At 42.8% G+C, this 26,218-nt stretch overlaps 1 protein-coding gene across 19 annotated transcripts in view; it reads right to left on the bottom strand.

Annotated features, from left to right (window-relative positions):
* LOC105207684 (polypyrimidine tract-binding protein 1) overlaps positions 1-26,218 on the bottom strand; it is a 478,610-nt gene that overhangs the window by 188,894 nt on the left and 263,498 nt on the right. For 12 of the 19 annotated variants that reach the window (XM_039457815.1, XM_039457822.1, XM_039457820.1 and 9 more), the window contains one exon: positions 8,440-8,496. The exons of the other annotated variants lie outside the window; for them this stretch is intronic. In XM_039457815.1, coding sequence (XP_039313749.1) covers positions 8,440-8,496 — 57 coding nt within the window. The remainder of the gene's footprint in view (positions 1-8,439; positions 8,497-26,218) is intronic. 19 annotated transcript variants of the gene reach the window in all.

The raw sequence follows: 26,218 nt of genomic DNA, 5'->3' as shown, positions 1-26,218 counted from the left end.
TATGTTACGAGTCCGCGGCCAATAACGAACTGTAAGTACTCTCGATGCCTCGACGCGCGTAATGCGCGCGTATATTCCACGGTACGGTATCGTCATAAAGGATGACCGTTGTGATTCCCGGTTTATCACCGTGTAACTTAGCACAGAGATAGAGAGAGAGAGAGAGAGGAACCAAGTACCTACTAGTCAAGATGAACGTTTATGCGATGCTCCGGCCAGGATACCGTTACGACCAAACATTACTTTCCGAAAGCTCGCGAAATAAATCGCGGCAAAGTAAAATTTCCGCCGCGCGACGCGCGCGTTTAATGCTCTGCAATATTAAATTACTGCTCGGGGGAGCGAGGGCAACGCGTGTGCGCGTTGCGCACATCTGCGAGAGCGAAAGAATGATATATTTTATAAATCGTAAAGCGCGTAAAGTCTTTGCGTACTTGTGCGCGTATGTTACACACACACTCGCACAGATGTTGCACTGAGATAATTATCTTTTCTCCCCCATTGTTATCGTATCAGCTCCTATCAAATCGTAATGTTTGAGCGACGACCCAAAGTAGTTGCGGGTCGGACATAGACGGACGCGGCCACAAGCGGTGCCGTAGAAGCGAGTGCCGTTACGGACGAGCAATATAGCATGGCCAAGTATTCAACGAGATTTCATGCGAGCATTTCATGCATCTCAGCTCGTTACCGAAGGGACAAGCGGGTCGACAGGACCGAGAGAGAATAGATGCGGCGCGTGTCGGCGTTTTGTTGGCAGAAGAGGAAAGGAGAGGAGGTATAGAGAGAACGCGGCGCGCAAGCTGGCAGAACCCCATGCCCAGGAGGGTTAATGACCAAGGCCACAGGCTCGTAACAATGCATCCCGCAGCATTTCTGCGCGCTATTTTGCAAGTCTCTCCGCGAGCATCGCCCGCCTCCGACGCGCCGTAAACCGACGCGGCACGAGAAGATTTCAGCAGCGGAATGCGCGCGGGAGCCGCCGTCCGACCGATCTGACACCGCGCGATATTAACGCTGCCCGCTGCTCCGCGATTATATCTGCGACAAGCGATTGGAAGATATCTCGTCTGAGAGTGACGAATATATCGGAAACGTTTCGCGAGCTAAATAAAAATTTTGGAAACACTCTGATAAATAATAAAAAAAAAAATAGAATCTCCGGAATTTGTTTAGTGCAAGTTAAATACTAAACAATACGTATTTTCGAAAGAAATTGTCGTAGTACAATTTTATTATATAAGGAAAGAACGGTTTTGCTAAAGTATCTAAAAACATTTCATTGGACATTTGAAAATAATTTTGTTAGGCTATCAAAATAATTATGTTGGACTCTCAAACTGAATTTGCTAGAATGTCGAAATTTTTTTGCAGCATTGCTCATCATGTTTGAACCATCCGTCATAATTATTTTGATGACCCAATAAAAATATTTTTAGATCTGTATCCAGCTAAATATTTAGATACTTCAATAAAATCGTTCTTTTTCGCGTATATACAGAGTGTTGGAAACCATTCGTATATCGCTTTTAAAATAGAGACTTTTATTAAAAATCCCCAAAATTTGGATAATCGGATACGTTCCATTGAGCGGTAACATTTTCAATTTCCGATTTCGCCGTGCAGACTAAAGGTTAAATTTTTTAAATGTAACATATACTAGAATTTTATTGTAATTTCGGATTATATGCAAAAAAAAATAAACTTTTGTCTCGAACATTTTTTTCTGGAAGTACCCTCCATTAAAATAATCTTAAGAGTAAATGTGAAAAAGTAAACTTATATAAATAAAAGGTCAATAAGGGTGCTTTTTTGTTAGAAAAAATATTGAAAACAAGTTTCATGTTTTTTTTTGCGCGTAATATTCGTTTTTGCAATAAAAAGTACCATGTTCCCTTGGTTTCAAAAAGCGTGTGCGAGTGATCTGGGACACCCTGTATATCAAGAAAAGCTCAGCGTGTATACGTAAGCGAAACGTAGTTAGAACTTCCCTTTGGCATAAAGATAGTTTACGCGTTACACTAATACGAAATAAATCGTCCTGGAAATGGAAGACTTAAAGTGTTATGCAATTGCTATTACGGTCAGCAATTACGGAATTAAAAGATCAATTTAGAAAGTAGATCCGCGGAGAGATTTCTGGAGCAAGACTCTAAAGTAAATATCGCACTTACCAACGGTACGTCAGGCTCCCTTGAGACTTCCTTAGGAAGGGATGAGACGGAGACCGTGGAAGGATATTAATATGGGCTATGTACGTGACGCATGCCCCAATTCTCTAAAAGTCCATTAGAGGAATCATGGAACGGTCCAGGGGAGCCATCGTTCGGTCGAAATGCAGATGTACGGAATTACGACCGTCGCGAAAGAGAGCGCAGATTTTACGAGTTGCAACAACAACCAAGATAATTAATTAAACAAAACGCGAACGAACAACTATTCCAATGCGCCGTAAAAATAAAGTAAAAATAAAGCCGATAAAATTCGATTAATAGAGCGAGTATAAGAACGTCTTAAATTAAATTCCTCCTCTGACATTTTTAAAAAGGTAAAATTATGTCGAAAGTTAATAGAGCTCTGATATACATATTAATCAGAAATCGAGAATTACTCCCTAAATTAGACCACTCGGTTGCGGGAGAGACCCGATTACGTTCTCTCCAGTTTCTCCGAATCTCCGACCATAATCTTCAATTACCTGCCCGCACTGAAGTGATCTGCACGCTATTCCCTGGAAAAGTGAGTTTTCCCGATGACGATTAAGGATCTCTCCTCTGTGCCGGCCAGAAGCATCACTGCTGGACCACTTCGGACTTCCGCGCACGTTTCACGATGAGTTTTGAAATCCCACAGTAGTCGAGTTAAGGCGGGAGGAAGCGATGGAGGATACAACCGTATACCGCGCTAGTGGGTTTATTCCCAAGAGAGAAACGCGGCGTTCCATGTTGCCCCCCGGATTTGAACTCGGAATCACTTCCAGTCAGATAGGCCGGGGAAACGAACGGCGCGGAGCCTAGGTGGCCTAATCGCGTTTGCACGGCCAATCCGACCCGGGCCCCGCTTTCCGTCCGCCACGGCAGCGTGGGCAATCACGCGTCGTCCGTTTAATTTTTAAACAACGTGCCGTCCACCGTCGCGCCTTCCACTCTCGAAATTACGTCCCTGACTGGCGTCCCCCAGGTGGCGGCTCTACCGTAGCGCTCCGAAAAAGATAAATGAATCAGGAACGATAGCAAGTGACAGTGCCGCGCAATCGGATATAAGCAGACCTCCTGCTCTTGCCGGTGGTGATGGAAACAGCTGCGTTCTCAAAACTCGGCTGTCTCAACTGATTTCTTAAAGTGTTTACCATTTAAAAAAAAAAGATGAATCCCTCTTCGTCTATTGTTAATTAATTAATTTTATCAGTTTCCACGGAAGACAGTAATATACTCTTTACTTAACCTGTTACGATCACAAGGAGTCCAAAAGACCCCACGCTAACTTATAACTTAAAAATTCAGTAATTTTTTAAGAGAAAAACATTTATTTACTCTGTTTTGCGTCTTGTAACTCACCTCTTTAATTCTACAATTTTTGTCAAAATTGAACACTTCAAACTTCAAAATAAATGTACTTTTTTCAAAACTTTCTGTGAAACTAATTTTTATCTGAAAGTATGCTATCTTAAGAATATACCTCTAAATTTTTGTTGAATTATTTCAAAAATTAAAAATTTTATGAATACTTTTGTAAAAAAAGTCAAATTTTGCGGTTTTTATTTTAATTTTTTCATTATATTAAATTTTTTCATTATATTAAATTAAAAAAAAAATTATTGGATGATAAAGAACAGACCTCAAGGTAAATCCAGTAACATTTTTGCGACGAAATATCAAAAAGCTGGCAAATGGCGACTGGATTTTGTGCAGGAGGTCCAGTGGACCCATGTGACCGTTATGTTATTATTTAAAAATGTGATCTCAACGGATTAAAAAAAAAACCAGAAACGTTAATACATGTGGAATGGCAAAGTACAGCGCGTTACCAAGATTCGATACTTTTCGCGAATGAGATCTGTTCGCCGGAGCATGGGCTCTCGCGTGAAGAGTTCCGTGGGGATACCGCGGGCGGAAAGACGCGTTATCGGAACGACGGATAGATTCCCGGAAAGAAGAGTTGCCTTCCGCTCGGCCGGAGTAACGGGTCGAGATATCTAATCGAGATATCACGATCCGCGCCATACGCCCGAGCGATCCTCGACTTCCGTAGGACCGAAGGGCAAACGAGGAGCGAAACCCGTGGCGCGTAAATTTCCAACCCCCGTTCCACTTTCGGGCCCGCAGCTCGAGGGTGAGGAGGACGCGAGGCGAAACGGGAGGCAGAGATGTTCTCGGATGCACCATCGAGCGTGAATTTCTTCGACTCTGGGCGACATGCAAGGTATCGAAGAAAAGAGACCGAAAGAGTGAGAGTGAAAGAAAGAGAGAGAGAGAAATGTCGTTGAGTTAGGAGAAAAGAGAAGAGACCTGGTACGTGGAAATAAAAGCGCGAAAAGAGGCACCCCCTCCCCCCTCCGGTTGAATCGACTACGAGAGATTGCGCTTGTCTTCCGGTGGACGGGACGAAAAATATAGCGCGTTGAGTATGCGCCGGATGGTTTCGGCTGAATGGGAACACGGCTCACCATCTTATGCACATTGAATGACAAAAATTGACTGTCGAGAAAACCGGAATTTTTCTGTAACATTTCGCATATATCTCGCGCGTGTATCGACTGAAAACTCACCGAGGCGAGAGTCGTGGTCGCCCTCGCTTTCTCAGCGCTCCGAAATGCCTCGTCCAATTCTCCAGAGCGTATAGAGAAAAGCTACGCGAGTCTTTCTAATTCGCGAAAAATCCCAATCGTGTAGCCGCAGAGTGTTAGAGGAAAGCATCAAATATTCATCTTTCATCTCCCACTGAATTTCAAAAGGCACACTGAAAAAAAAAAAGACTGGTAATAACTACTAAATATATAGTGAAATAGTATCAATTAAATATTTGGTTAATGTAACCACAAAAATAATTTTACTTTTCTAAATATTTAGTAACTTACACTAGATCCGATAATATTTACTAAACATTTAGTAACATAAAATTATTTTTGGTTATATTGATAATATATTTAATTGATATTATTTCACTATACATTTGGTAGTTATAACCAGACTTTTTTTTCAGTGCAATAGAAGTCTAGTCATGTAGTTTTGTAAGTTAAAGATTGTAAACCAAGTTCCCTTCCTGGCGACGACGTAAGCCGAGGAAATAAATTTCTATTCTATTCATCTGTCATCTCGCGCTGTTCTTATTCCCTCCGCGCGGAATCATAGGAGTTCGTGCGCGGATTGGAGGACCGCCGGAATTCGTCTGATGCATAGTCGATCCCGCGCGGCGGTTACCAGACGGATGCTGAAGAGCAGGATGCTCGTGGTGGTGGGTACGGCCCCAGCGGGAACAACCCGCTGCACGGTCGGTCGGTTATTGCGGGCGTAAAGCTTCTCAAGAGGGGCGCGCGCGATTTGAGAATCTCCGGGAGTGGAAGAGCGGAAAGTCAAATTTGCTCATGATAATACCGCGAATTTCTTATGAAAACCGTTTGCGTCCCGTTTACCCGCTGCTGTTGTCCCGTCCACGCGTTCAGAATCCTTTCGCGAGAAAGGCAACCTTAGCCGAAAGGGGAGAAGAAACTTACCCTTTGACATTTGTAAAATCGTTATATCCCAATGATGAACGGCAGATCAAATTCGATAGAAATTATTCTAAGCAATTATTTTGCGCGATACAATTTCGACGCTATGGAATTTTTCGAAGCGAAGGAAGATAGGCTGGTGATAATTTTAGCTGTTCCCGCGTGCATCCAATTAATAAATTTCGCTGAGCGTTGTTTATTATTGATAGATTGAAATAACCAAAGTCGATAAAACTAACGCGCGGAATTTTGACGAGCGAGGCAAGGAGTTGCGACTCAAGTTGAATGAGAATCGGAAACTTCGCTTCTCTATCGCTGTCAGATTAGTGCCGCTCTAACGGACTTCGCTTCAGTCCAAAGAAAAGATCGCTACGGGCTTCCGAGGCATGGGTAAACACGAAGCTTCGACAGCACTTTGAAGACGATTATCGAATGCAGAACAATGACCCGTCCTCGAGTTTCTCCCTTCTGACTGGGCTGAAACTGGCGGCGCAAACACTTTATTCCACTAAACGGCGCACGGATCTTGTAGTTGGCGCTTTTAGCACTTCTCCGATTTCAGATTTAACGTCGTTAAAGTGATTAGAAGTTAGCGAGTATGCAATGCTGGCGCGCCAACACGCAATATTCTTAGTTTTCTCTCGCGAGGAGAAAATGCGATAGTTACGAATTGCTCGACGAAAACGAATCGAATTGAATCAAACGGTTGTTGAGAATAAAAGAATTGCGTTCGCGGAAAAGATTAACGAGCGATAGCAATTCCCCAAATTAATATAATTCAACCGTCTTCTTTACATACGCGCTCATTTTTTAAATATTAATGAAGCAAGCCTGGAAAGAATATGAATCTCTCTGTGAAAATTTGTCAGACAGTATTATTCGTTGCCCGAAAATTAACAGTTAATCTTACTCGCGGGGAAATGAATCGCGCCAGACGTACTTAAGACGCGGTTTCGCAATTAACTATTAAAATTCCGTTTAGAGGGCGAGAAAAAAAAAACACAGAGTCGGGAGAGTTCCCGCGATCGTTATACCTTCCCGTTCCTTACGGCGCGGTATCACTCTTCTGGGAAGATAAAACACTTCTCGCGGCCCGTACGAATGCAGTTCGAATTCTCGTGCAGCAGCCTGCCTACGGTATAAATATCGAAAATGGTAGAGCACCCCCGTGAATCGTGATAAACGACCCGAAATTTCTCCGAGTTTCTCTCTCTCTCTCTTTCTTTCTCTCGCGGAGCCCGGCGGAGGCCTCCTCGGTTCTACCAAAGCGTGAAGCTACACGATCGACCATGACAGAAAAGTTCGTGTGAGCGTCTAGCGCAGTGGCGGCACACACACACACACACACACACACACACACACACACACACACACACACACACACACACACACACACACACACACACACACACACATACACGCACACACACAAGCGCGCGCGAACACGTGCACAAGCAAGTGACTACGAAAATTCGATGCCCGAGGGAGCGGCTGAGTTAAAGGTACCGGGAGTACCATAAATCCGTTTAAATTGCAACGACGACCCACGATCCGTAGATCGTTGCCGCGGCCCGTGAGCAATTATCCATCACGTCTTCTCTCGCGCGGTCCACTTGTTCTCCTTAACCAGCCATGCACCTTGGCATCTTTCCACAAGACGTACGAAATGTTTCAGCCGTCGCCGTAAAAATATTAACGTGCCAAGCACCGCGCTAGTGCATTAATGTCGATCTCGATAGAGAGCGAAAGTTTAATTACAGATTTAACCTTCCGCAGTTCAATGTCTCTTTTTCCCTGCTTTCCCGATCCAACTGGGTCATCGGTAATGTTTTTGAAAGGGTTTTTGCGCTCTAAAAAATCGGAAAAAATTCCGGTACCCTCTTCCATCAATAATCCAAAACACGATTTCATAATAGTTTAACCCGAAATGTTTTCTTACGTTTTTTTTTGCGCGTGTCTGAATTTGAGGCAGAACAATTTCAAAATTGAAAATTCGTCTTTAAATTCCCGATTGGACCGCGGACAGTTAACATCGCGATTAATAAACGTGATATTCCGCTATTCGTTAGCGTTACATGAAATTTACAGACGAGAATGAGCCGCGCTCTGTCCCGGCCAATAAATATTGAAATGGAAATAAGAGCGATAAAAGATTACAGTTATCGCGCGTGTCGGCGAATACCTTCGGCGTCAACTATTCCTTCGCACTTTTACGATTGCAGAAGCACTACTTATTCGGAAGTCCGACCGATCTATTTGTTTCACCCTGATGGCGCGCGAGTACACGTTCGGCACAGTCGGCGCGAGATCCGCGCGAAAGAACAATAAAATAAACGCCGTGGCACAGCAATAAAATGGTCACGTAGCTGAACGGAAGCACGTAATGGCGCGACATTTGTTTCGTCGTCGCACGAGAGGCGCGATAAAATTTGCATACTCGATAACATTCCTGGAAGTCTCTCGAACGAGCCTTAGGAACTTTCCGGGCGCGTGGTTGTAACGCCGACCGCCAGTGCCATCGTTAATCGGCAGAGATTTTAAGGAATTCACGGATTATTTTCCACAATTGTGACAAACGGAATATAAACCTTATCTAATAAGAAACATTACTTTTTTTTTAATACGCAAAAATATTACATTTGCGTAACGTGTATACAATACGATACTTAGAAATGGTAACGTTTCATTGAATTGCGCATGAGTGTGTATATGATGTGAGTTGAACTTACCACCGGAAATGGTGCTGTGGGGAACGGACGAAAATTCGAAAGGTCTGGAATTCTTACCTGCAAGAAGAAAGAAACGGTTACGTCAAGATAACAGTTAGCGTCTTGTGTGGCCGGTATTACAAGTGTATCTCGAGTATTTCTTCCTAAATTGTTTTTCAAGTTATTGAAGTTGAGAGGTAGCTCTACGTTCAATAAATCTTGCCGGTAATTACGCGAACGATGCGGACTTGAAAGGGGCAAGTAGATAAAGGCGTGATGAACGGCCACGAGCGACGCACCGCGCCCGCCGACTTAGGTCCGACCATCACGGTCTGCTGCAAGTCGGCAGGAAGTGCAGTCCAATTTCTTTCATTCGATATACTCTCCCGCCGCCACCTTGCATTATCCTTCCGGCCGGTTCCGCGACCGCGAGTCGTGCGCAAGAAACTCGCCGAGAACTGCGATGAGCTTGATTCCTCTCATAGAGAGAGATCGTTAAGTACCTTCGGTCAGGTAAATTTACCAGTAAATGAACTGGTACGTAACATTCGACGAACGGACGTTGTTCAGCGCATCACGGGCTTGTTTATGACTTTTTGCAGGCGCGAGCGGTCACGTGCTTGCGATCGTTCCGCGAAATACGAGCGTGGCTCGTATTAACGCGCGCAATTAACGTGCGATCAGAGCGTGTCGCTCGCGGCTGAAAGAAGTTATAGAAGAGTACGCGTCGCAGGCCACTTAATTGAAAGGAACGATGGAAGGCAAGCAGGCAGACAGGCAGGCAGGAAGGAAGGAAGGAAGGAAGGAATGAAGGCAAGGGCGAGCAAAAGAAGAATGAGGAGCAGGCGCTCCTCCAGCCACCAGCTGCAACCTGTTGAATTCGTAGATACGGAGAGATGGGGAATCACGGGGGCACCGTCCATTTGGTAACTTCGAATTACTATGAAATTGTTTTACTACGTCACACGCGCCGTACTCTGCACGGCGTTTGTCACCGGTGACACGTGCATCCGAAATCTAATTATGACGCTTGGTTCGAGAAACGCCATTAAATTACGCGCAAATTACTGTCGAACGCTACCGTCGCTACGACGCAATTCGTAAGCATCGTTCTTTACAAAATTACGTTAATTTAATAATTCCTCTTAAAAAAAAACTCTTTATTCGCGCGACAAGCATAAAGATAAACTAGAGATGCGCGATAATTTTAAAATCAACTGAATTCGATACGTTTGTCGCTTTTTAATAGAATCAAAGAAAGGGATAAAAAGCATTCTGCCAATTTAAACGATTTTTTTTTCAAACGTTTTGCGAAAATGCGCATGACGGTGCAACGAGATAACCCAGATTTTTACATGATGTGAGTTTTTATAATAAACGTAAATCGCGATTCGTGATTTATCGGAGTGTATCGGTTCACTGAAACTCCAAAAGTGATGCCGTAAATTTATTTTGTCGCGTAAATCAATCATTTGCCCGTTTACCGATGATGCAAAACCAACGCAATTTTTTTTTTTTATATTCTCGTGCCTCGTGCATTTTTTGTGTCTTTTCGAATTGCGTGATTTACGCGTAGAGAAAATATACAATAAATCTGTGCGAGTCGCAAAATCACTCGTCGGGAGAACGCCTGAGAGCTAAGTATGGAAAGAACAAGGACAGCCGGTTTCTTTTGTCGGATCTCTTCGTCGTATTTCTTACATAAAAAAAAAAAAAAAAAAATGAATGGCGAGCCAGCTGAGAATGCACTTCTCTCTCGTCAATGGTGAAAACTACACCTCGATTAAGTGCGTCGTCGCGAACTATCTCGTATTGCCAAGAAAAACCTTTCCATCGGAGACATTAATTGCTTCGCGCGCGTATTGCTAAAATAATATCCCGTAGCTTCTTCATTTCGCATCGCAATATTTTTATCTCACCTTTCAGTAAAAAACAAAAAAAAAAATCTATTATACTCGCGAAGAAATCACGTCATCCGACTGTGGATGTAAAAAGTCCGAATAAATACGCTTATCTCAGAGCGAATCTTTGATTTGGGCAATTAATTTAAAAGCTCTCCCTCTAAAAGCGGAAATGACTGCGTCCATTGATCAAGAAGATAGCTCGAGAATATAATGCAAGAGGAGCTAAATGCGACAACGCGTGACAAGGATAAAGCGCGCGGATCTCCGACCGAGGGACGAAGACGGTGGGCAGAAAGGGGGGCGAAAGAAAGACGAGAAGAGTGCAATGACCAAGTGCACGAGGCCGCGCGTACTGCATAAAGCGGGAATGTGCGGTTTGGCGAACCACTCTCGTGCATTCCGCGGCTTCAAGGTTGAGGTCAAGGCACACCTAAGTATCCATCGTCTGAAGTTCCGACTTCTGGGGCAGTGCGACGGAGGAGGCGCGGGAACTTCGGCGTATCGCGCTCGAAACGCAGCTGCACTTCGAAAACTGGAAAGAGATTCGCGACGAGACTGGAACGAAATTGCAAAGTCGAAGGAATTTTACCAGAAAAATAATAATAATGGAAACTGATGTTCGCGAGCGTCTGAAGAACTGCAGGCGCGTGAAAACGCCTTGAGCCGTCGCGCGTTCCACGTAAAACTGTAATTGGCAGTCCGGGGAATGTATATTTGGAACCACAGTCAAACTGATACGGCGTATATCTAAGCGATAAAGTTGACGTAATGTATGCACGATACAGCCCGCACGAACGACGTCGGTCGACGCCCTTGTTTCGGCCTCGCCGTTCGCTTCCGGCCGGATGCGACAAGGATCTGTTGTACAGCTGTTTCATGGTCGTTGATTACGGCGGCGCGGTGCTATTTTTTTTTTCCTTTTTTTACGACAAAAAATAAATCCATGGCGATCGTGCGCGTGAAACGGGGGAGTGTGAATTGCGAATTTGTGCTTGTTCGCACTGCGTAAAAATTCCACGCTGCAACGAAGACTGGCCTCGAGATCGCGCCGCGAGATGCAAGACTGCGGTTGCACGTGCAATGAATTGATAGCACAGAAAGAATTACGACGTCGATTCATGCAGATCCTTGTATTGTTATTATTATTATTTTTGCCGAGTCCTTTTTATATTGTTGAAATGATATCAATAAGACGAGAACTGCAATAACTAAGTAAAAATAATAATGTATTGTTGCATGAATCGTACGTCAACAATAAAATTGGCATTGTACAATTGTATATGCGACGGATTGTCGTCGGAAAGAGGAGGAAAAAGCTGAACGCGAGAATACTTAGAAGCACAAAAATACAGAAAAGAGTAAAGTTTATGCGAGATGGAAACACTAAGATAAAAACATCTCGACAAATTTGCATACGCGTGAGCTTTTTACTTCGTCGTCGCGTTGTAGATTTTCCGCGCACGATGGAAACAATTTCACCGGCGTGGGTGGAAAAAGATTCACGAAGACGTCCTCTTTCTCCTGGCCGGATTTAAGCTGCTCGAATTATTGTCGAAGCGAGATCTCAGTAAAAAAAAAATGCGGACGGGATTTACAGGAGATATCGGACAATCAATTTCAACTCAGGTTGGCAGAAACAGACGGCGGAGAGAATAAAAGTTTCGCAGAAAGGGGGATATGTGCATAATGCGCATACGGAAATACAGATTTAAAAAAAAAAAAAAAAAAAAAAAGTGCAATGTTAAGTCTACAAAGATGTTTACAGGTAAGATCCGGAAATTTCGACATTTCTACACGACCAGATCTTAAACATAAACTTTGCATCCCTACAAAATATTTTTTTACACAAATCAACTTGTGTTCGAAAAAAGCTTTCTTGCGCCCAAATGTATTACTCGACAACAAAATGGTTAACTATATTATTATATTCTGCCCTTTTTAATAGCCTTATTTATAACGTAGAATCAAAGAAAGTAAATAAAGCCGCACAGTGCTCTTAAAGGTCTAACACGCGTCAGTTAATAAACGTCCTTCTACCTCGCCGATTTTTGAGAATTTAAATATTTTCGCGATTTGCAAGTTTTATATTTAACATTCCTCGAAATTCCCCCAAAATTGTCTCGGGGATACGCGCGTCCCTGCATTTTAAATACAATATTTTATGGATTTCTTACATATAAAAGTAAGAATCACAAAAGGGTATGTTCTAGCTCATCTAAGTTCCTCCTGACATGCCTTACGTAGCAAGTCAGTATATTAAAAATGTGATGGAAGGTTACAGGCAGAAGTTGGTAGAAAGATAAAAAAATAGAAAAACACGAGAGAACGCGGCAAGAGAAATAATTCCAAATCAAAGGGAGTGAGAGTTACGCGTGTCAAAGTAGTAATCCGCGACCTCTTATTCCCTTTTATATATAATATATCCCTTTTAGTGTTTCGGAATTGCGGCTCTCTCACTCTACTCTTGCTGCTGAAAGTGCACTCCGGGTTAAGAATAGCATAAGTAACCTTTTTCTGATTTTCGTGGAAAACGACGTCGGTTGTGCAGATCGAAAGAGGGCGGTGACACGGAGAAAATTCTTCTCGACTCGCACACAATATATGCCATAAAAAGATTTATGGCTCCTATGCTCCGAATTTTACTTTCAAAGCGAATCTCTATAAACTGCAGTCGAAATATCGCGTAAAGTATCATTACAAGCGAAAGGAAGATGATAACTTATCATGCTAAAAAGATCCAATAAATACAATTGAAAATAATTGCCCAAATTTTCGATTATAATTAATCACTGGAGATTAGAAGAACACAGCAGAAAAGATACTTCCGCACTTCAGTAACTTATCTCAAGATGAAAAACTCTTCAGACATATAATTGCAAAATCTCGCTCGTCTCTGTACCAAGTCGACTTCTTTAACGTCTACTTCTGATTTAGCACCATGTTTCATTAATGGACTCGAGATATTTCTGTCGCATAATAACGCAAAGTGCCTATGAGGAAAAGGCTTAAACGGAGCAACGTGAATAATGGCAGCGCCACGTCCTAAACACGGTAACCAATATCCGAACTTCGTAAGCCTATGCGAAGGTCAGGACGCGTTATTACATTATTGCATTATACATCGGTATATGCTACCCCGGGTGCATGTCCATCGAGCTTTCGAAGCGATACACAATGGCGGCTGACCGCCATGGGGCAACCGAGTCTGTAATCACGGCCTACGACAGGCATCCTTCCAAACGAGCCCTCCACAGAGACGTAGGGTATACAGACACGCGAAACATTATCCGTGAAAGTGCATCTGTGGCTGTCAAAGTCCAATTTTTCTTCGATTTAGTCTAAATGATTCCTACGGGAATAGAAAAAAAACTTACGATTAGTATCAAATCAACAATTTATAGTTTCATGGTATATAAGCAAGAATATAAAATCTTGGAAAACTTTATAATCTTAAACAGATATGATTTGTTAACATAAAAAAATTTTGTTTTTTTATGTAAGCAAATTTATGTCTGATTAAGATTATCAAATTCTTCCAAGAAGATTTTAATTCTTGCTTATATGCGAAACGATGAATTGTTGATTTGCTACTAATCTTTTTCTATGTAATTGCGATTTATGTGCGCATCTCGCATGGCTGTAGTAATAACGATAATTAATTAAAAATATAAAATATTTCATTTTGCAGTTAAAGTAAACAAGTTCGTGTACGTGAAATGCAAACTATGCTCTTTAAAGAATTCGTCGTGAATTTTGTCCCAGGTAAAAATTAATTATTTTTAAGAGGGCGCATACAATTGGATAACTTTAATAATTTATAATTCGACAAGTATTATAGCCTCGACATTTTTGTGTTAAGATTTTCAATTTGGAATATTTCAAAGAATTTGCTCATAAAAAAACCTATGCTAATTCTGGAACACCCTGTACAGTCGTGGTCATCAGAGTTGCGACACTTTTTCTTCGATGGTTTTTGGAATGTAGATTTGCTCATCGAGCAGCGAACGTAATTGGTTGGATCCACAAGTAAAAACCAATTATGACCACGACTGTACATTTATAATTGTTATAACCGTGCAAGTTATAATTTTTATTATAATTATTATTACTACGTAAATACAAAGCGAATAAAGAAATGATTGTATTTATTATAATTATGATTGTATTTATTACATAGAAATGTTTATTTTATTCTTGTCATCAATTTAATTCTATTATAGTAAAATTTTAAATTATCATAATTAATGATAAAATTTTCTCATAGTTGGTAAAAATATAGATTATTATCATTAAAATTATAGCTGTAAAAATGGAGCGCTCCTGACCATAGGTAATTATTTTACCCTGCAATTATAATCACAAATACTAAACACTTTTGTAATAAGAAAATATAGACCAATATGTGAAAACACAATTGATTATTGATGAGTCTTATAGAGTCATAGCTGAATCATCGAGCTTATATTTTAAGTGATTATATACCTTTTCGAGTTCCAATTGCGTGAAAATAAAAAATTAATTATTTCATCTAGATTCTTTCCGCGCGACGTCAAAGCCCTGCGAGCTTCGCCTCAAAAATGCATCGTTTGTCAGAATCGATTTCTAGCGCGGCGTAATATCCGTCATTAGACGTAGCGTATCTTTCGTTCGACGGTGACGACGATCGCGAGATAAACGGGGGACTTGGACGAGCTGGATGAACGGCTGCTGCCTGCAGGAGCGGAGGATGCCCACGAGCTCCGACATCTGTAGCAACAACGCGTTCCCGTGGACTGTCACGATAATGTGACAGCCGAGAAACACGCGAAAGCCCTTAGCGGCGCCGCGACGCCCTCGTTTTCGCGTCGTCGGCGTCATCCGGCGAGAAAGGTACGACAGTTTGCTTTATTTGGCCGCCCGATTTCATGACGAGTAAAACCTACGGTGGTGTACGGTGGTGGCGAGCGAGAAGGGAAAAACAGAAGGGAAAGAAACGAGAGGAAGGTAACAAAGAAAACAACCTGGCGGAGAGACTCGTGTCTCCCCAAGATCGAAAGGATTTCTCCCACGTTTCCCGCGACTCCACGGGACTTCCGCGGAAAAGAAATAAAGGCATTTTCCAGCGGCGCTCGCCGGGTAACGATCGCGTCCTGGCGGTGCTTGAACCTTAGAAAATAATAAGAGATAAGCTTTTCACGACACGTCGGCGTGTCGGAAGATTTATCCGGTTGTAAACCGAGGAAGCTATATTTCCTTCTTTCGACGGGGGGCTGCGAGTTATTTGGCCGGGCGCCGCGATCGCCTGAAGTTTCTCTCGATCGATCGCGTGCGAAACCGTAAGTGCTAGGCAGATTTACTGCACACTCAATTTACATCCCAAATCGCCCGAGTGCTTAACAGCGGAAATTACAAAGTCCTGTTTGGCAACGATGCCTGACGTAAAATCCGTATTATATAATGGCATTTATAACATATCTATTCTGAAATCTTCCCCAGAAGGCACGAAACTCTCGCGAGTTGAGATTCGCCGCGGAAATTCCGGACGCTTTATGAGCGAGCGCGCTTTCGTGCGCGTCTCGTCACATGTGCGTCGCACAAACATACTTATCCGCGAAGCGGATGACGACAATCGGAAGACGGGGAGAACGGGGGATGCAACAGGAGCAGCATGAATATCTCAGTCGGCTTATTTACATATTCCTTCTGCAGATATTCACGGATAAGATGACGCGCGATAGGATCGAAGCGGGGCCGCAGCCGAGCGCCATGGAAACCTCATCGGCGAGAGGGAGGGAGGGAGGGAGGGAGGGAGGGAGAAAAGCGAGCGTTGCGAGGATGCTGGACGCTCCATGCCGCCCCGTCACCGTGGAGACGCGCGAGATTCGTCGAAGGGAAGATATATATCCTGCCATTGTGAAGAGAGGAATTTCAGACGACGCGAAAAGTATGTTCTCCTCAGCGAGGCAGTCTCGTGGAAACGATACGTTAACTCTTGAGAGTCAGTCGGATGTATCGGCAGCTTTGTCTGTGAGCGTTCTCGCGCGAGCGCTTCTTTAGAACTCTTCATTGCCGTACTTGCGACGTAATGGAGACGGCTAAAGAGAACGAACGGTATCGATAATGTTAGCCCGGCTTTCTAAAAACAGCCGAGCACAGGCTAAATTTACAACCGATTTCAAAAGAGAGAGAGAGAGAGAGACCTTGGAAATATTACATAATATATTCATAGATACGAATAAATTAGTTATAATTTCCGAGGATGTGTCCTCTTTCTTTCCGCGCGACGCGTGCGAAACTTACGGCAACTTACCGCATCCCCCGCGCGATTACTGTAATTATTATTGAAACAAGCGCGGCCGAGGTACGCAACTTCGGTGCCGACAATAATTCTCGCGAACTTTGCCGTGCACGAAAAACGCTTCGGAAGGCCGTGAGCACCGCGGCGCGAAATAATTAAACAATTCCGGCAACTCGAGCATTAAGTAGAGACTTAAGGAGTCTACTTCGCCGCTCTCGCCTCGCGCCGCCGCAATAATCCGCCCAAGAATCTCCAGAAATAGCTTTCGCCGCGACACTGGACCGACGAGTGAAAGAAAAAGAGAGAGAGAGTGGGGAGGGGGGAGGGGGAAGGGGGAAGAGCATCTCGCTGATGAGAGAGGAGAGCGCGAAAAGCGAACGAAAGCGTGTAAAGCTTGAGCGGAAAACAGAAGGTGGACGGCTGGCTGGCTCGTGGCTCGGCCTCGGGATTCACCTTTTGCTTTTTAATCCACGAGACGCCAATTTCACGAGACGTCCCGTGCGCATCGGCGATCCGCACGTACAGCGCGAATGGCGCGCGCGTACGTGTACACGTATGTACGTGAATCCGATAAAAAGAAAGGAAAAACTGGGTAGCTGTAATAATAGAGAGAGAACCGTAACTTTGACGGCAGAGAAAATGGTCGTCGGATCACATGTCCCACCTCATATCTCCGCGACTTTCCGTCACATGCTCCGCGTGTCACAGGATCTCTTAATATTATGCTTGCACAGCGCGCCGCACGTTCTTATTTTTAAATAAGGAAATTTAATTTCGGGGCCCCCGCCCCCGCCGCCGCTGCTGCTGTTTCCACGTAAAAGATTTCGCGGGTCGTAATTTCATATGACCTTTCAGACTTCCCTTTCTTTATTCCCTTTCGCAACGATGACAAAACTCCCTTTCATAGGGCGAGCTTTCTGTCTCTTTCTCTCTCTCACCTCCAAATAAATTTATTCGTTTCTCGAACGCACTCCGACGTAGTTCGTCGGCAAACGTTTTTGAGATGCGAGCAATCACGCGAAAATAAAAGGAGATGCATCTCCTCTCGCGTGGAGTACGAGGAAAGAAACGATCGGAAATGATATCGCGCGCGAATTTTATCCACGTTGCAGAAAATGGATTCGTTGTTGTTCGCCGCGCGGGACGGCGGAGAAATAATATTTACCACGTTGCATGTACTACGTCAGATGCGAGCGTAGATTTCAGCTTTATCGCTTACACGAACTATACCTACGCGCTACATAGTTATGGTCTATGCTTTATAGTTACTTGCATGGAAATTATCGCCGGCATATTATCTCAAGGTAGCATTTACACTACGATAGATTAGCCGCGCACAGGTGCCTTCGTTGCCACGTCAGGTTACTATTTTTAAGCAAAAATTTGTAACACGCGTCGCTTAAAATAAGCAAATCGCGCTGATATCGAAGATTCGCTCGTTAAGTTAATCGCGATTCAAAAATAGAAAAAGAGAAAAGCATAAATGTAGTACATTTCGGAAACCTGTGCTTTAAAATTCCGAACGACCGTACGTGGAAAGAACGGTTTTGCTTAAGTTTCTCAAGAAAATTAGCTTCAGATCTGAAAATAATTTTGTTAAACCATCGAGATTATTATGTAAAATGTTCAAGCATAATGAAAGCAAGCTGCAAAAAGTTTTGACATTTCAACAACCAATTTAAGCATTTTACAAAATTATTTTCAATATGTATCTAGCTAAATTTTTAGACACTTTGACAAAATTGTTCTTTTCATGTATGTATGAGATTTAGAAGCGTTCGTTACTTTCGTAGTAACAGAGGAGAGTTGCTGAATGCGTACCGGTCCTCTAAATCAAAAGTGTCATCAATATTTTATATTTTTACTTAATATTTAATGACAAACATATGAAATAAATGAAAATTGAATAATATAAACAAGAATTTAACAAATTATATCTTGTTTTGTACGTACTAACAACACTTTGAAAAAGCAGCTGATGTTAATTTTCGATTAATTGAAGTTGATAATAATATAATCATATAATTTTACACTAAACTTTTATGCTTTCATAAAAGATTTATTGCATAAAATTTTACATTTATTGTACGTCCATATTTGTAATTATTATAAAGATTCATTCGATATATTTTTATAAAATCCATCAAGTTGTCTGAACCATCGTACCTCAAATTATTACAGTAAATAATATTAACATGGATAAGAGATAATAGTTGATACGAATAAAAACTGTCAGTGGCAAAAATACATTCAAGCCAGTTTTATTTCGACGTCTTTACTTTTTCATTATTATTCTCGTATTTATTTATTATTAAATATTCGATCCGCCTTTTCAATAAGTTATTAATTAATGATTCCTTGCATTTTCAATTATTTTAATTCATAAATTCGATACTTTTAAAACGATTCAGATTTATAACTACAATCAAAAACAGGCGACGTATTTTTTGCAGCATGTTGCAGAAAAATTTATAATAAATTAATCTGTTACGGATAAAAAGTCAAATATCGTAATAATAAGTATCTCAAATATTAATCTACAACTTCCAACATTCATTTGCCTGTAAATCAATATACTTAATGCAAAGTATGATAAAAAATAGCTTAAATAGTATACATTGGCAACTGTCTCCTGTGCAGTCTTGCAAACTTGTGCAGTCAAAGAAATATCTTTATATAAGAAGAACATGCCCCCGCTAATCACGGACTCGCGGAAAAATCGCGATGGCACGCAGGAAATGGAGATTCTCGAGGAATGCGATCGACTACAAAGGAACAACTCAATCCCTGCAATAAAGTGGTTACTATTCCTGTCGGCAGACACGGCGCAATGGCGCGTCGGCATGACAGAATCGAAATGCGCACAATAGTAATTCATCACAGCGAGCGGATAGTCGAAATGGTTGTGTCGCGCGGGTCACTGAAATTCCAACGAGAGTCGTTCTACATAAATGTCCATCCGGCATTCCAACCCTGCTGCCGTCAAACTCCAACAAATGTAATCCTCTTACAGACTCCGTTCCGAGTAGTTACATGAAAGGCGCGTCGCAATTACACCGTTCCTACGTTAAACCGACGGTTCGGTCCGAGCGACAGAGCGACACGACGGAAAAGTGTGGCGAAAGAAAATTAAATCGACCCGACGTCATCGCCACTCAACAATTATACAATCAATTAGCGAGCGATTAGCTCCAAACGGTTTGGCAAACTCTCATAACGGTATGGATTCAATTATATTATAATTTCTCCATTCCGGGAGGAACGGGACGTTGGAGAACGAAGGCGGAAGGCGCGGACGCGAAAATGAGAAAGAAAAAGAGAGAGAGACAGAGAGAGAGGAAAATGGGGAGCTGGCATAAAGACAAAAGGCGGAGAAGATGGAGTTTGCGACAGGGCTGACGCACCCTTCTTTCGCGCGATGCTGCCACGTACAGACGCGCGCGCGGGCTGCTTTAAAGGGATTTACGTGCGCCGAACTTCTTTGTCGTATAGCAAGCTGCGTAATGGTATCCAGGGAAGACGACAGATTTTCTTTTCTTTCCTTTTTTTCCCGTCGTTTCGATGTTATGCGCGCGTACGTTCGGCATTCTATGCGAAAGACTGAAGGAAACTGGCAAACGCACGAGACGCGTAATTGTCGCTTGCAAAGCGAGATGATATTCATAACGCATTGCGGCAACGAACGATCGGTCACATCACTGATATTGGCTGATCGAAGAGTGAGAGCGAAAATTGGATGAGACGTTATGAGCATTTCGCGTTCGGTGTCTTGCGAATTGATGAGAGAAAGCTCGCGGTTACTAACACCCTCCTAAAACTTTGAATCGAGGGAAAGCTAAAAGAAAGAAAGTTGAAAACGTTAGAAAGGTTTCCGGGATGTTCATCGACATAATTAAACTGAAGTAACGACACGCGCGAGCGAAGGAACCGCTTCCCGACGTGAATCCTGCAGAAACGTCAAATTCTACACCATTCCCCAACGTAGATCCGGGAAGCTGGGTTAGAATTCAGTACTTCGACCGACACTTCAGCTACGTGCTAATCCGAAGATTCTGATGATTAGCCGCGAGAGCTCGAGAGAGTGGCGGAGAGAACAAGAGAGAGAGAGAGAGAGAGAGAGAGCGCATGATTGCGAATTCAGAAGCCGTCGTCACGTCGACAAAGTGACAAGTTCCAGTTATCGAGGTTTCAAACGGGCCACCTGTTTTCCCGCTCCTCGTGACTATCCGCGACCTGACGTTCTATCGAGGCAAAATGGAACGTTAGGACGCGATAGGCGTGCAGGTGAGCTTATCTCTCGCGCAAACCGCGCTACGTGAGAATTTACGTGTTTTAAGCGCGCCGGTGGCTTCCGACTTCATCAGAGAGATCTTAACCCCTCCATGATTCAACTTTTTTTTTCTCTACTTCCCTAATCCACTTGGATCACTGATGTCTATAATAATGGTTTTTTTTAAGCGTTTTTGTGCTTTAAAAAATCTAAAAAAATTCTAATACACTCTTACAACATTAGAGAATATGATTTCATCATTGTTTAACCCGAAGCGTTTACACTTGTTTTTTGTACGTGTCCGAATTTGAAGCAGAATAATGCAAAATTGACATCGCCTGGGTCTTGAAATCCCCGGTTGGACCACGGAGAGTCGAGAGGGAGAGAAACCACTTGGCTCAAGGATTGTCCCATAAACACGATTTGCTCCGATCCACTTGTGCACACGCGTAGTCGCATAGGTCAAAAATAATTCACGGGGCACGTCATCAACTCCTATCCACGTTTCATTTTTCAACGTGTGATTTTGATTTAAGGTCGACACGACAGCTCGCTCGTACAATGGACAGCATCGACGAAAACATTCCTATCTCGATTTTTTTTTCCCAAAACGCCGACTTCGCAGCGAATACATCAGCGAGCATATTCGACGGCGCGCAAACGTTGTAACGATGTTTCAGCCCCGGCTCGCTTAACAAATAGATATATAACGTCGGATAAATGAATGAAATTTTCGCGCGAAATTCGCGTTAGATTGGTAGCAATTATCCCCGGTCCGATCTGCCAGACAGTTATTTTACTTGCATTCTTTCTCAATTTATCGGCAATAATTTCTTTCATTCAAACGCTTTTCCGGGCAACGTTTAGAGCCCCATTTAAACAATTTTCCGAATGTTCTCGCACGGAAAAGCTTTATTTTTCTTTTTTTTATTAATTTCTTTTTATTTGACCTGAGTAAAATTTTACTTGTTATCTTTACGTTGGTGCATCATCGTGCTCTTAGAAAAAGGACGTGATTTCCGGCACGTGGGAATATAACGCGAGGAGGAAGAACGTGAATCGCGAGGAATCGCGTGAACGAAACTTATGTCATCGCTCGTCTCGCCGCCCAACTGTGAAAACGAACGTCGCGTGTCAGCGCGAGACTACGCACGTCAGAGTCACCGGGTAACTACGTTAGGTACTACGTGTGCACGGGGCGTATATTTCGAGAACACTCCGAAGAGAGAGAGAGAGAGAGAGAGAGAGAGAGAGAGAGAGAGAGCTGGGAGAGGGAATGAGAAGGGGTGTTGCTGGCGCCCGATGCGGCGCGTTAATGACAGGAAACCGGCAATATGAACTTGACGGCTCGGTACCGCACCGCGTACCGCAGTAACGTACCGACAAACCGCAGGGCCCCATCGTCGCAGAACCCCCCTGCACCCCTTCATCCCCCGCTCCCCGATTTCTGTCACTGTCTCCCGTTGCCGCGCCACCCCCGCTGACTCGGTTACCGCATCCTCGTCATTAACCGTCGCTCGTCGACGACGAGTCTCATTCCAAGATATGTTGCGGGTACAAGCAACTTCGAGCAAATAAGCGCGCGTATCGATTATACTGCAATACTTCTGATTTTAGCCTAAATATAGTTCACGTCAAGTTGAACTGAAAGTCGATATGAGAAGTCGAGAAACGAATTTTCAACCTAGTTAATATTGTAGTTAAATTTGTAATGATTTTTAATTCCAGAATAATATCACGGAAAGAAATTTTGCCGAACTGTAAAAACTGTTTAAAAATTTAGCTAGATACAAACCTAAAAATAATTTTCTTGAACTAAATAGCTACGCTGAAGCATGATGAGCAAGGTTGCGAAAAGTTTTGACATTCTAAAGCATCGGCTTTAGTGTTCTACATAAATATTTTAATAGAACCCAACAAAATTGTTTTCAGATCTGTGTCTAGCTAAAAATTTCTGCACGGAAAGAACAATTTTGCTTAAGTGCAAATCTAAAAATAAATATGTTAAACTATTTCTTTAAAAAATTGTATCAAATGTTTTACTTGGTTGCTAGACTGTCAAAACTGTTGGCAGCAATATTATGCTTGGACGTCCTACATAATTATTTTGATCATTCGACATAAAATTATTTTCTAAATTTTTTGATGCTACGATAAAATTGTTCTTTCCGTGTAGACACACACCGAAAAATATTAGCACCAAATCAACAATTATATTCTCACGTATAAGCAAAAGCATAAAATCTTCTTGAAAGAATTTGATAATTTTAAATAGCATGCCTGTTTATATAAAATTGTTCTTTACCTGAAGAATTTCGTTTCTTTATGCAAGCAAGTTATGTTGTTAAGATTATCAAATTCTTTTAAGAAAATTTTATACTCTTGCTTATATAAGAGAATGATTGCTAATTTGATAATCATTTTTTTATGTGCACTGACAAAAAGATACTTAAAAATTTAAATATAATGAAATAAAATGTCATTCCTAGCAAACAAGCCAATTAATAAGAAAAATAAATTGTATTTTACTGACATAAATTATATTTTACAAATGTATAATATACTTCATCGTCACAATCAATTTTTCTGTAACCAGTAAATATCGAAGAAAATATCGCAAGTAACACTTGCTTGCTAATATTTCGACTTTTTTCTCAGCGCACTTCAGCAAATCGTGTACCTAATAGCTATTAGCCCTAACGTGACACGTCGCGCTGACGTAGAGGAAAAAGAAGATCGACGCGGATTGTCTGAGGAAAAAACGGCAGATTAAAACACGCTCATTCGATATAACCACTCGTTAGCACGAAATTACGGCTCCGCACCTTGCAATTACTTTCAATATCGCGGCTTCCACCTAGTCCACCCGCCTCTTCTCCGTTCGCCGTCGTTTACAGTGCCGGCGTTAAATTGGAACGCGGTTAATTATCATCTGAGCGGCAGGGAATTAAACATTTCGCTTTCTATCGCGCCGGCTTCATTCAACGGAAGAGAGCTATGGTCAAGTAGTTCTTCGTCGAGCACTGTCGAGTACGCGTATAAATGCATCTCCTCTAAATGAGTTATGTACGGGTACCAGAGATGTAATCATTGTCGCTAAATATGCAAATAAAAAATACAAAAGACGTACTTACACGTCATGAATAAATATTTTACTACCTCTATAAATTTTCAATCTAATTTCAATGGATCTGATACATCGTCCCAAGTAGCATTGTAACGATTAGCTGAATAAAAATAAGTGGCGCTACTCTACAATCGCGTTTAAGTATCAGGAATGTCGGATCTCTCCTGCGAATTTATAAACGAACAAACTAAAAGTTGAGTGCGGTAGACGTTGCCAGAAGATGCGAAAGAAAGAGAGAAAGAAGGAGCGAGTAAGGCAAAAGAGAGAGAGAGAGAGAGAGGGAAGGAGCGAGTAAGGCAAAAGAGAGAGAGAGAGAGAGAGGGAAGAAGTAGACGAAACGTCTTTCGAAGGATAAAAGCGAATTCTCAGCCATCTGACTCTAATTAACGTCATTAGGTATTAAATACCTAGACCACGCATGCCTCTTGGAATTGCGTGTGAGCGAGTGTTACGTTTCGGCGTGTAAGAGGGTTTCATGGCGGAGAGCGAGACGATAAACTCGGCAAAGACTGAAGAAGGAAGCTCCGCAACGGGTAGTCATCGGCGGTGTGTGTTCGGTAATTAATGAGACATTGAATACAACAGCGCGAGGCGACTTTCGAAACGCGCACCGCAACGTCGAACATTAAACGTCGTACCGCGGTGTCCTAAATCGCACTCGATAATGAATTAAGGCACGTTAATCAGTGATTGCAAAGTATATTTGTCCGAGCTTCAATTAAAATTACCGCGCGTGGAGATTGGGGATACGGTGATTGCGCAATATTTCGCAAGCTTCAGAAACGACAATGTATCTCTGTCCTATACACGTAATATCCGAAGTGATATGAGCGCGTGCATACACGCGCGTAGATATCATTTAATATATAAAAGTAATCGAATACACATGTTGACTGTAGCAGATCCTTCATGATGGTCTGCGATATAGTATTGCAGCGAAAGATAACGGTAACACGAGATATGAAGCAGTACGAATAAATGACCATTAGCATTTGAAAAACACCGTATCTAATAATACCGCTAAAAAAGATCTGGAGCTGATAACGTCACACAATGATAAATTCGGACACGAGATAAAATAATAGAAAAAAAAAGAACGAGGGCTGGTTAATCGACACTTTCCTAGCGATCTTGTCGGTAGAAAATTACTACGTCCTTCGGATAGCGATTTCGCGTTATACAATATTTCCCTTCGCGTAATGGCGCGTCATTGTGCACCGAAAGGAAATACTCTCTATCTCTCTCTCTCTCTTTCTCCGGTATCGCCCTCGAACGGGGCTATCGATCGAAATGTAATAACATGCACGATCACCCGTCGTCACGCTTAAGAAAACGTCGTCACGCTTAAGAAAACGCGATAATCGATACTGACCAAAATAAACAGGGAATATTTTGAAGAAGATTAATACATCGTCGTAATTCGTTCCAGGTGAAAGAAAAAAAAAGAGAGAGAGAAAGGTTTTTACGTCGCGTCGCGCGACTCGGAAAAACGTAAGCAAACTTAACGAAATGACGCGGCGTGAATAGAGAGAGCGGGTTCACGTTATTACACTTTAACGCGGTTGTCTTTCGCGTTGCGCCGAATAAACGCTTCACGTTGAACAAATAAAGCGCAGCGTCGCAGCAGACGGTCGCATTTAACGGCGAAATGCAGGCACAAACTGACGTAAACGTCCGCGGTCCCCAAAAATATACAGCGCGGAGTGACCGAAACACGTAGGATGGGCCGAAAATACGTGATGATGCCGCGCGCCGGTCGCCCCACGCGGAAAATCGTACGAATCCACAGTAACTACGATGAGAGAGAGAGAGAGAGAGAGAGAGAGAGAGAGAGAGAGAGAGAGATATGGACAGTGTGTGTGTAAGCCGTAAGTGGTGCATACGTGAAGGCCTGACGATCCGCGGTAAGGTGGCTAACGATAATTTCTAGCCGGCGTCACGTGCCGGCGATATAAATCACATCCCTCTCCCTCGGCCCACGCCAACCCGGTCGACCCCCTTTTCCGACCCCTCGGTCGGAACTCGCCCCCGCAATTACCTAATACGTCCGCCGCGTTATCCCTAGACACCATCGGCGCGAGAATCCTTCCAGCCCACCCACCCGACTACCTCCTCCCCTCTAACTTACGTTCCGGCGCCCAATAATAGATCTAGACAGCCGCAGCTTGTGATGGATTCCCCTAAATCACCGTACCGCTCCTCGTCGACGAGGAGGAATTGCG

This window comes from Solenopsis invicta, chromosome 15 (assembly GCF_016802725.1).
Source record: "Solenopsis invicta isolate M01_SB chromosome 15, UNIL_Sinv_3.0, whole genome shotgun sequence".
NCBI classification, from domain to species: domain Eukaryota; kingdom Metazoa; phylum Arthropoda; class Insecta; order Hymenoptera; family Formicidae; genus Solenopsis; species Solenopsis invicta.
The sequence above is the reverse complement of the archived record's forward strand: the minus strand, read 5'-3'. Positions and strand labels throughout refer to the sequence as shown.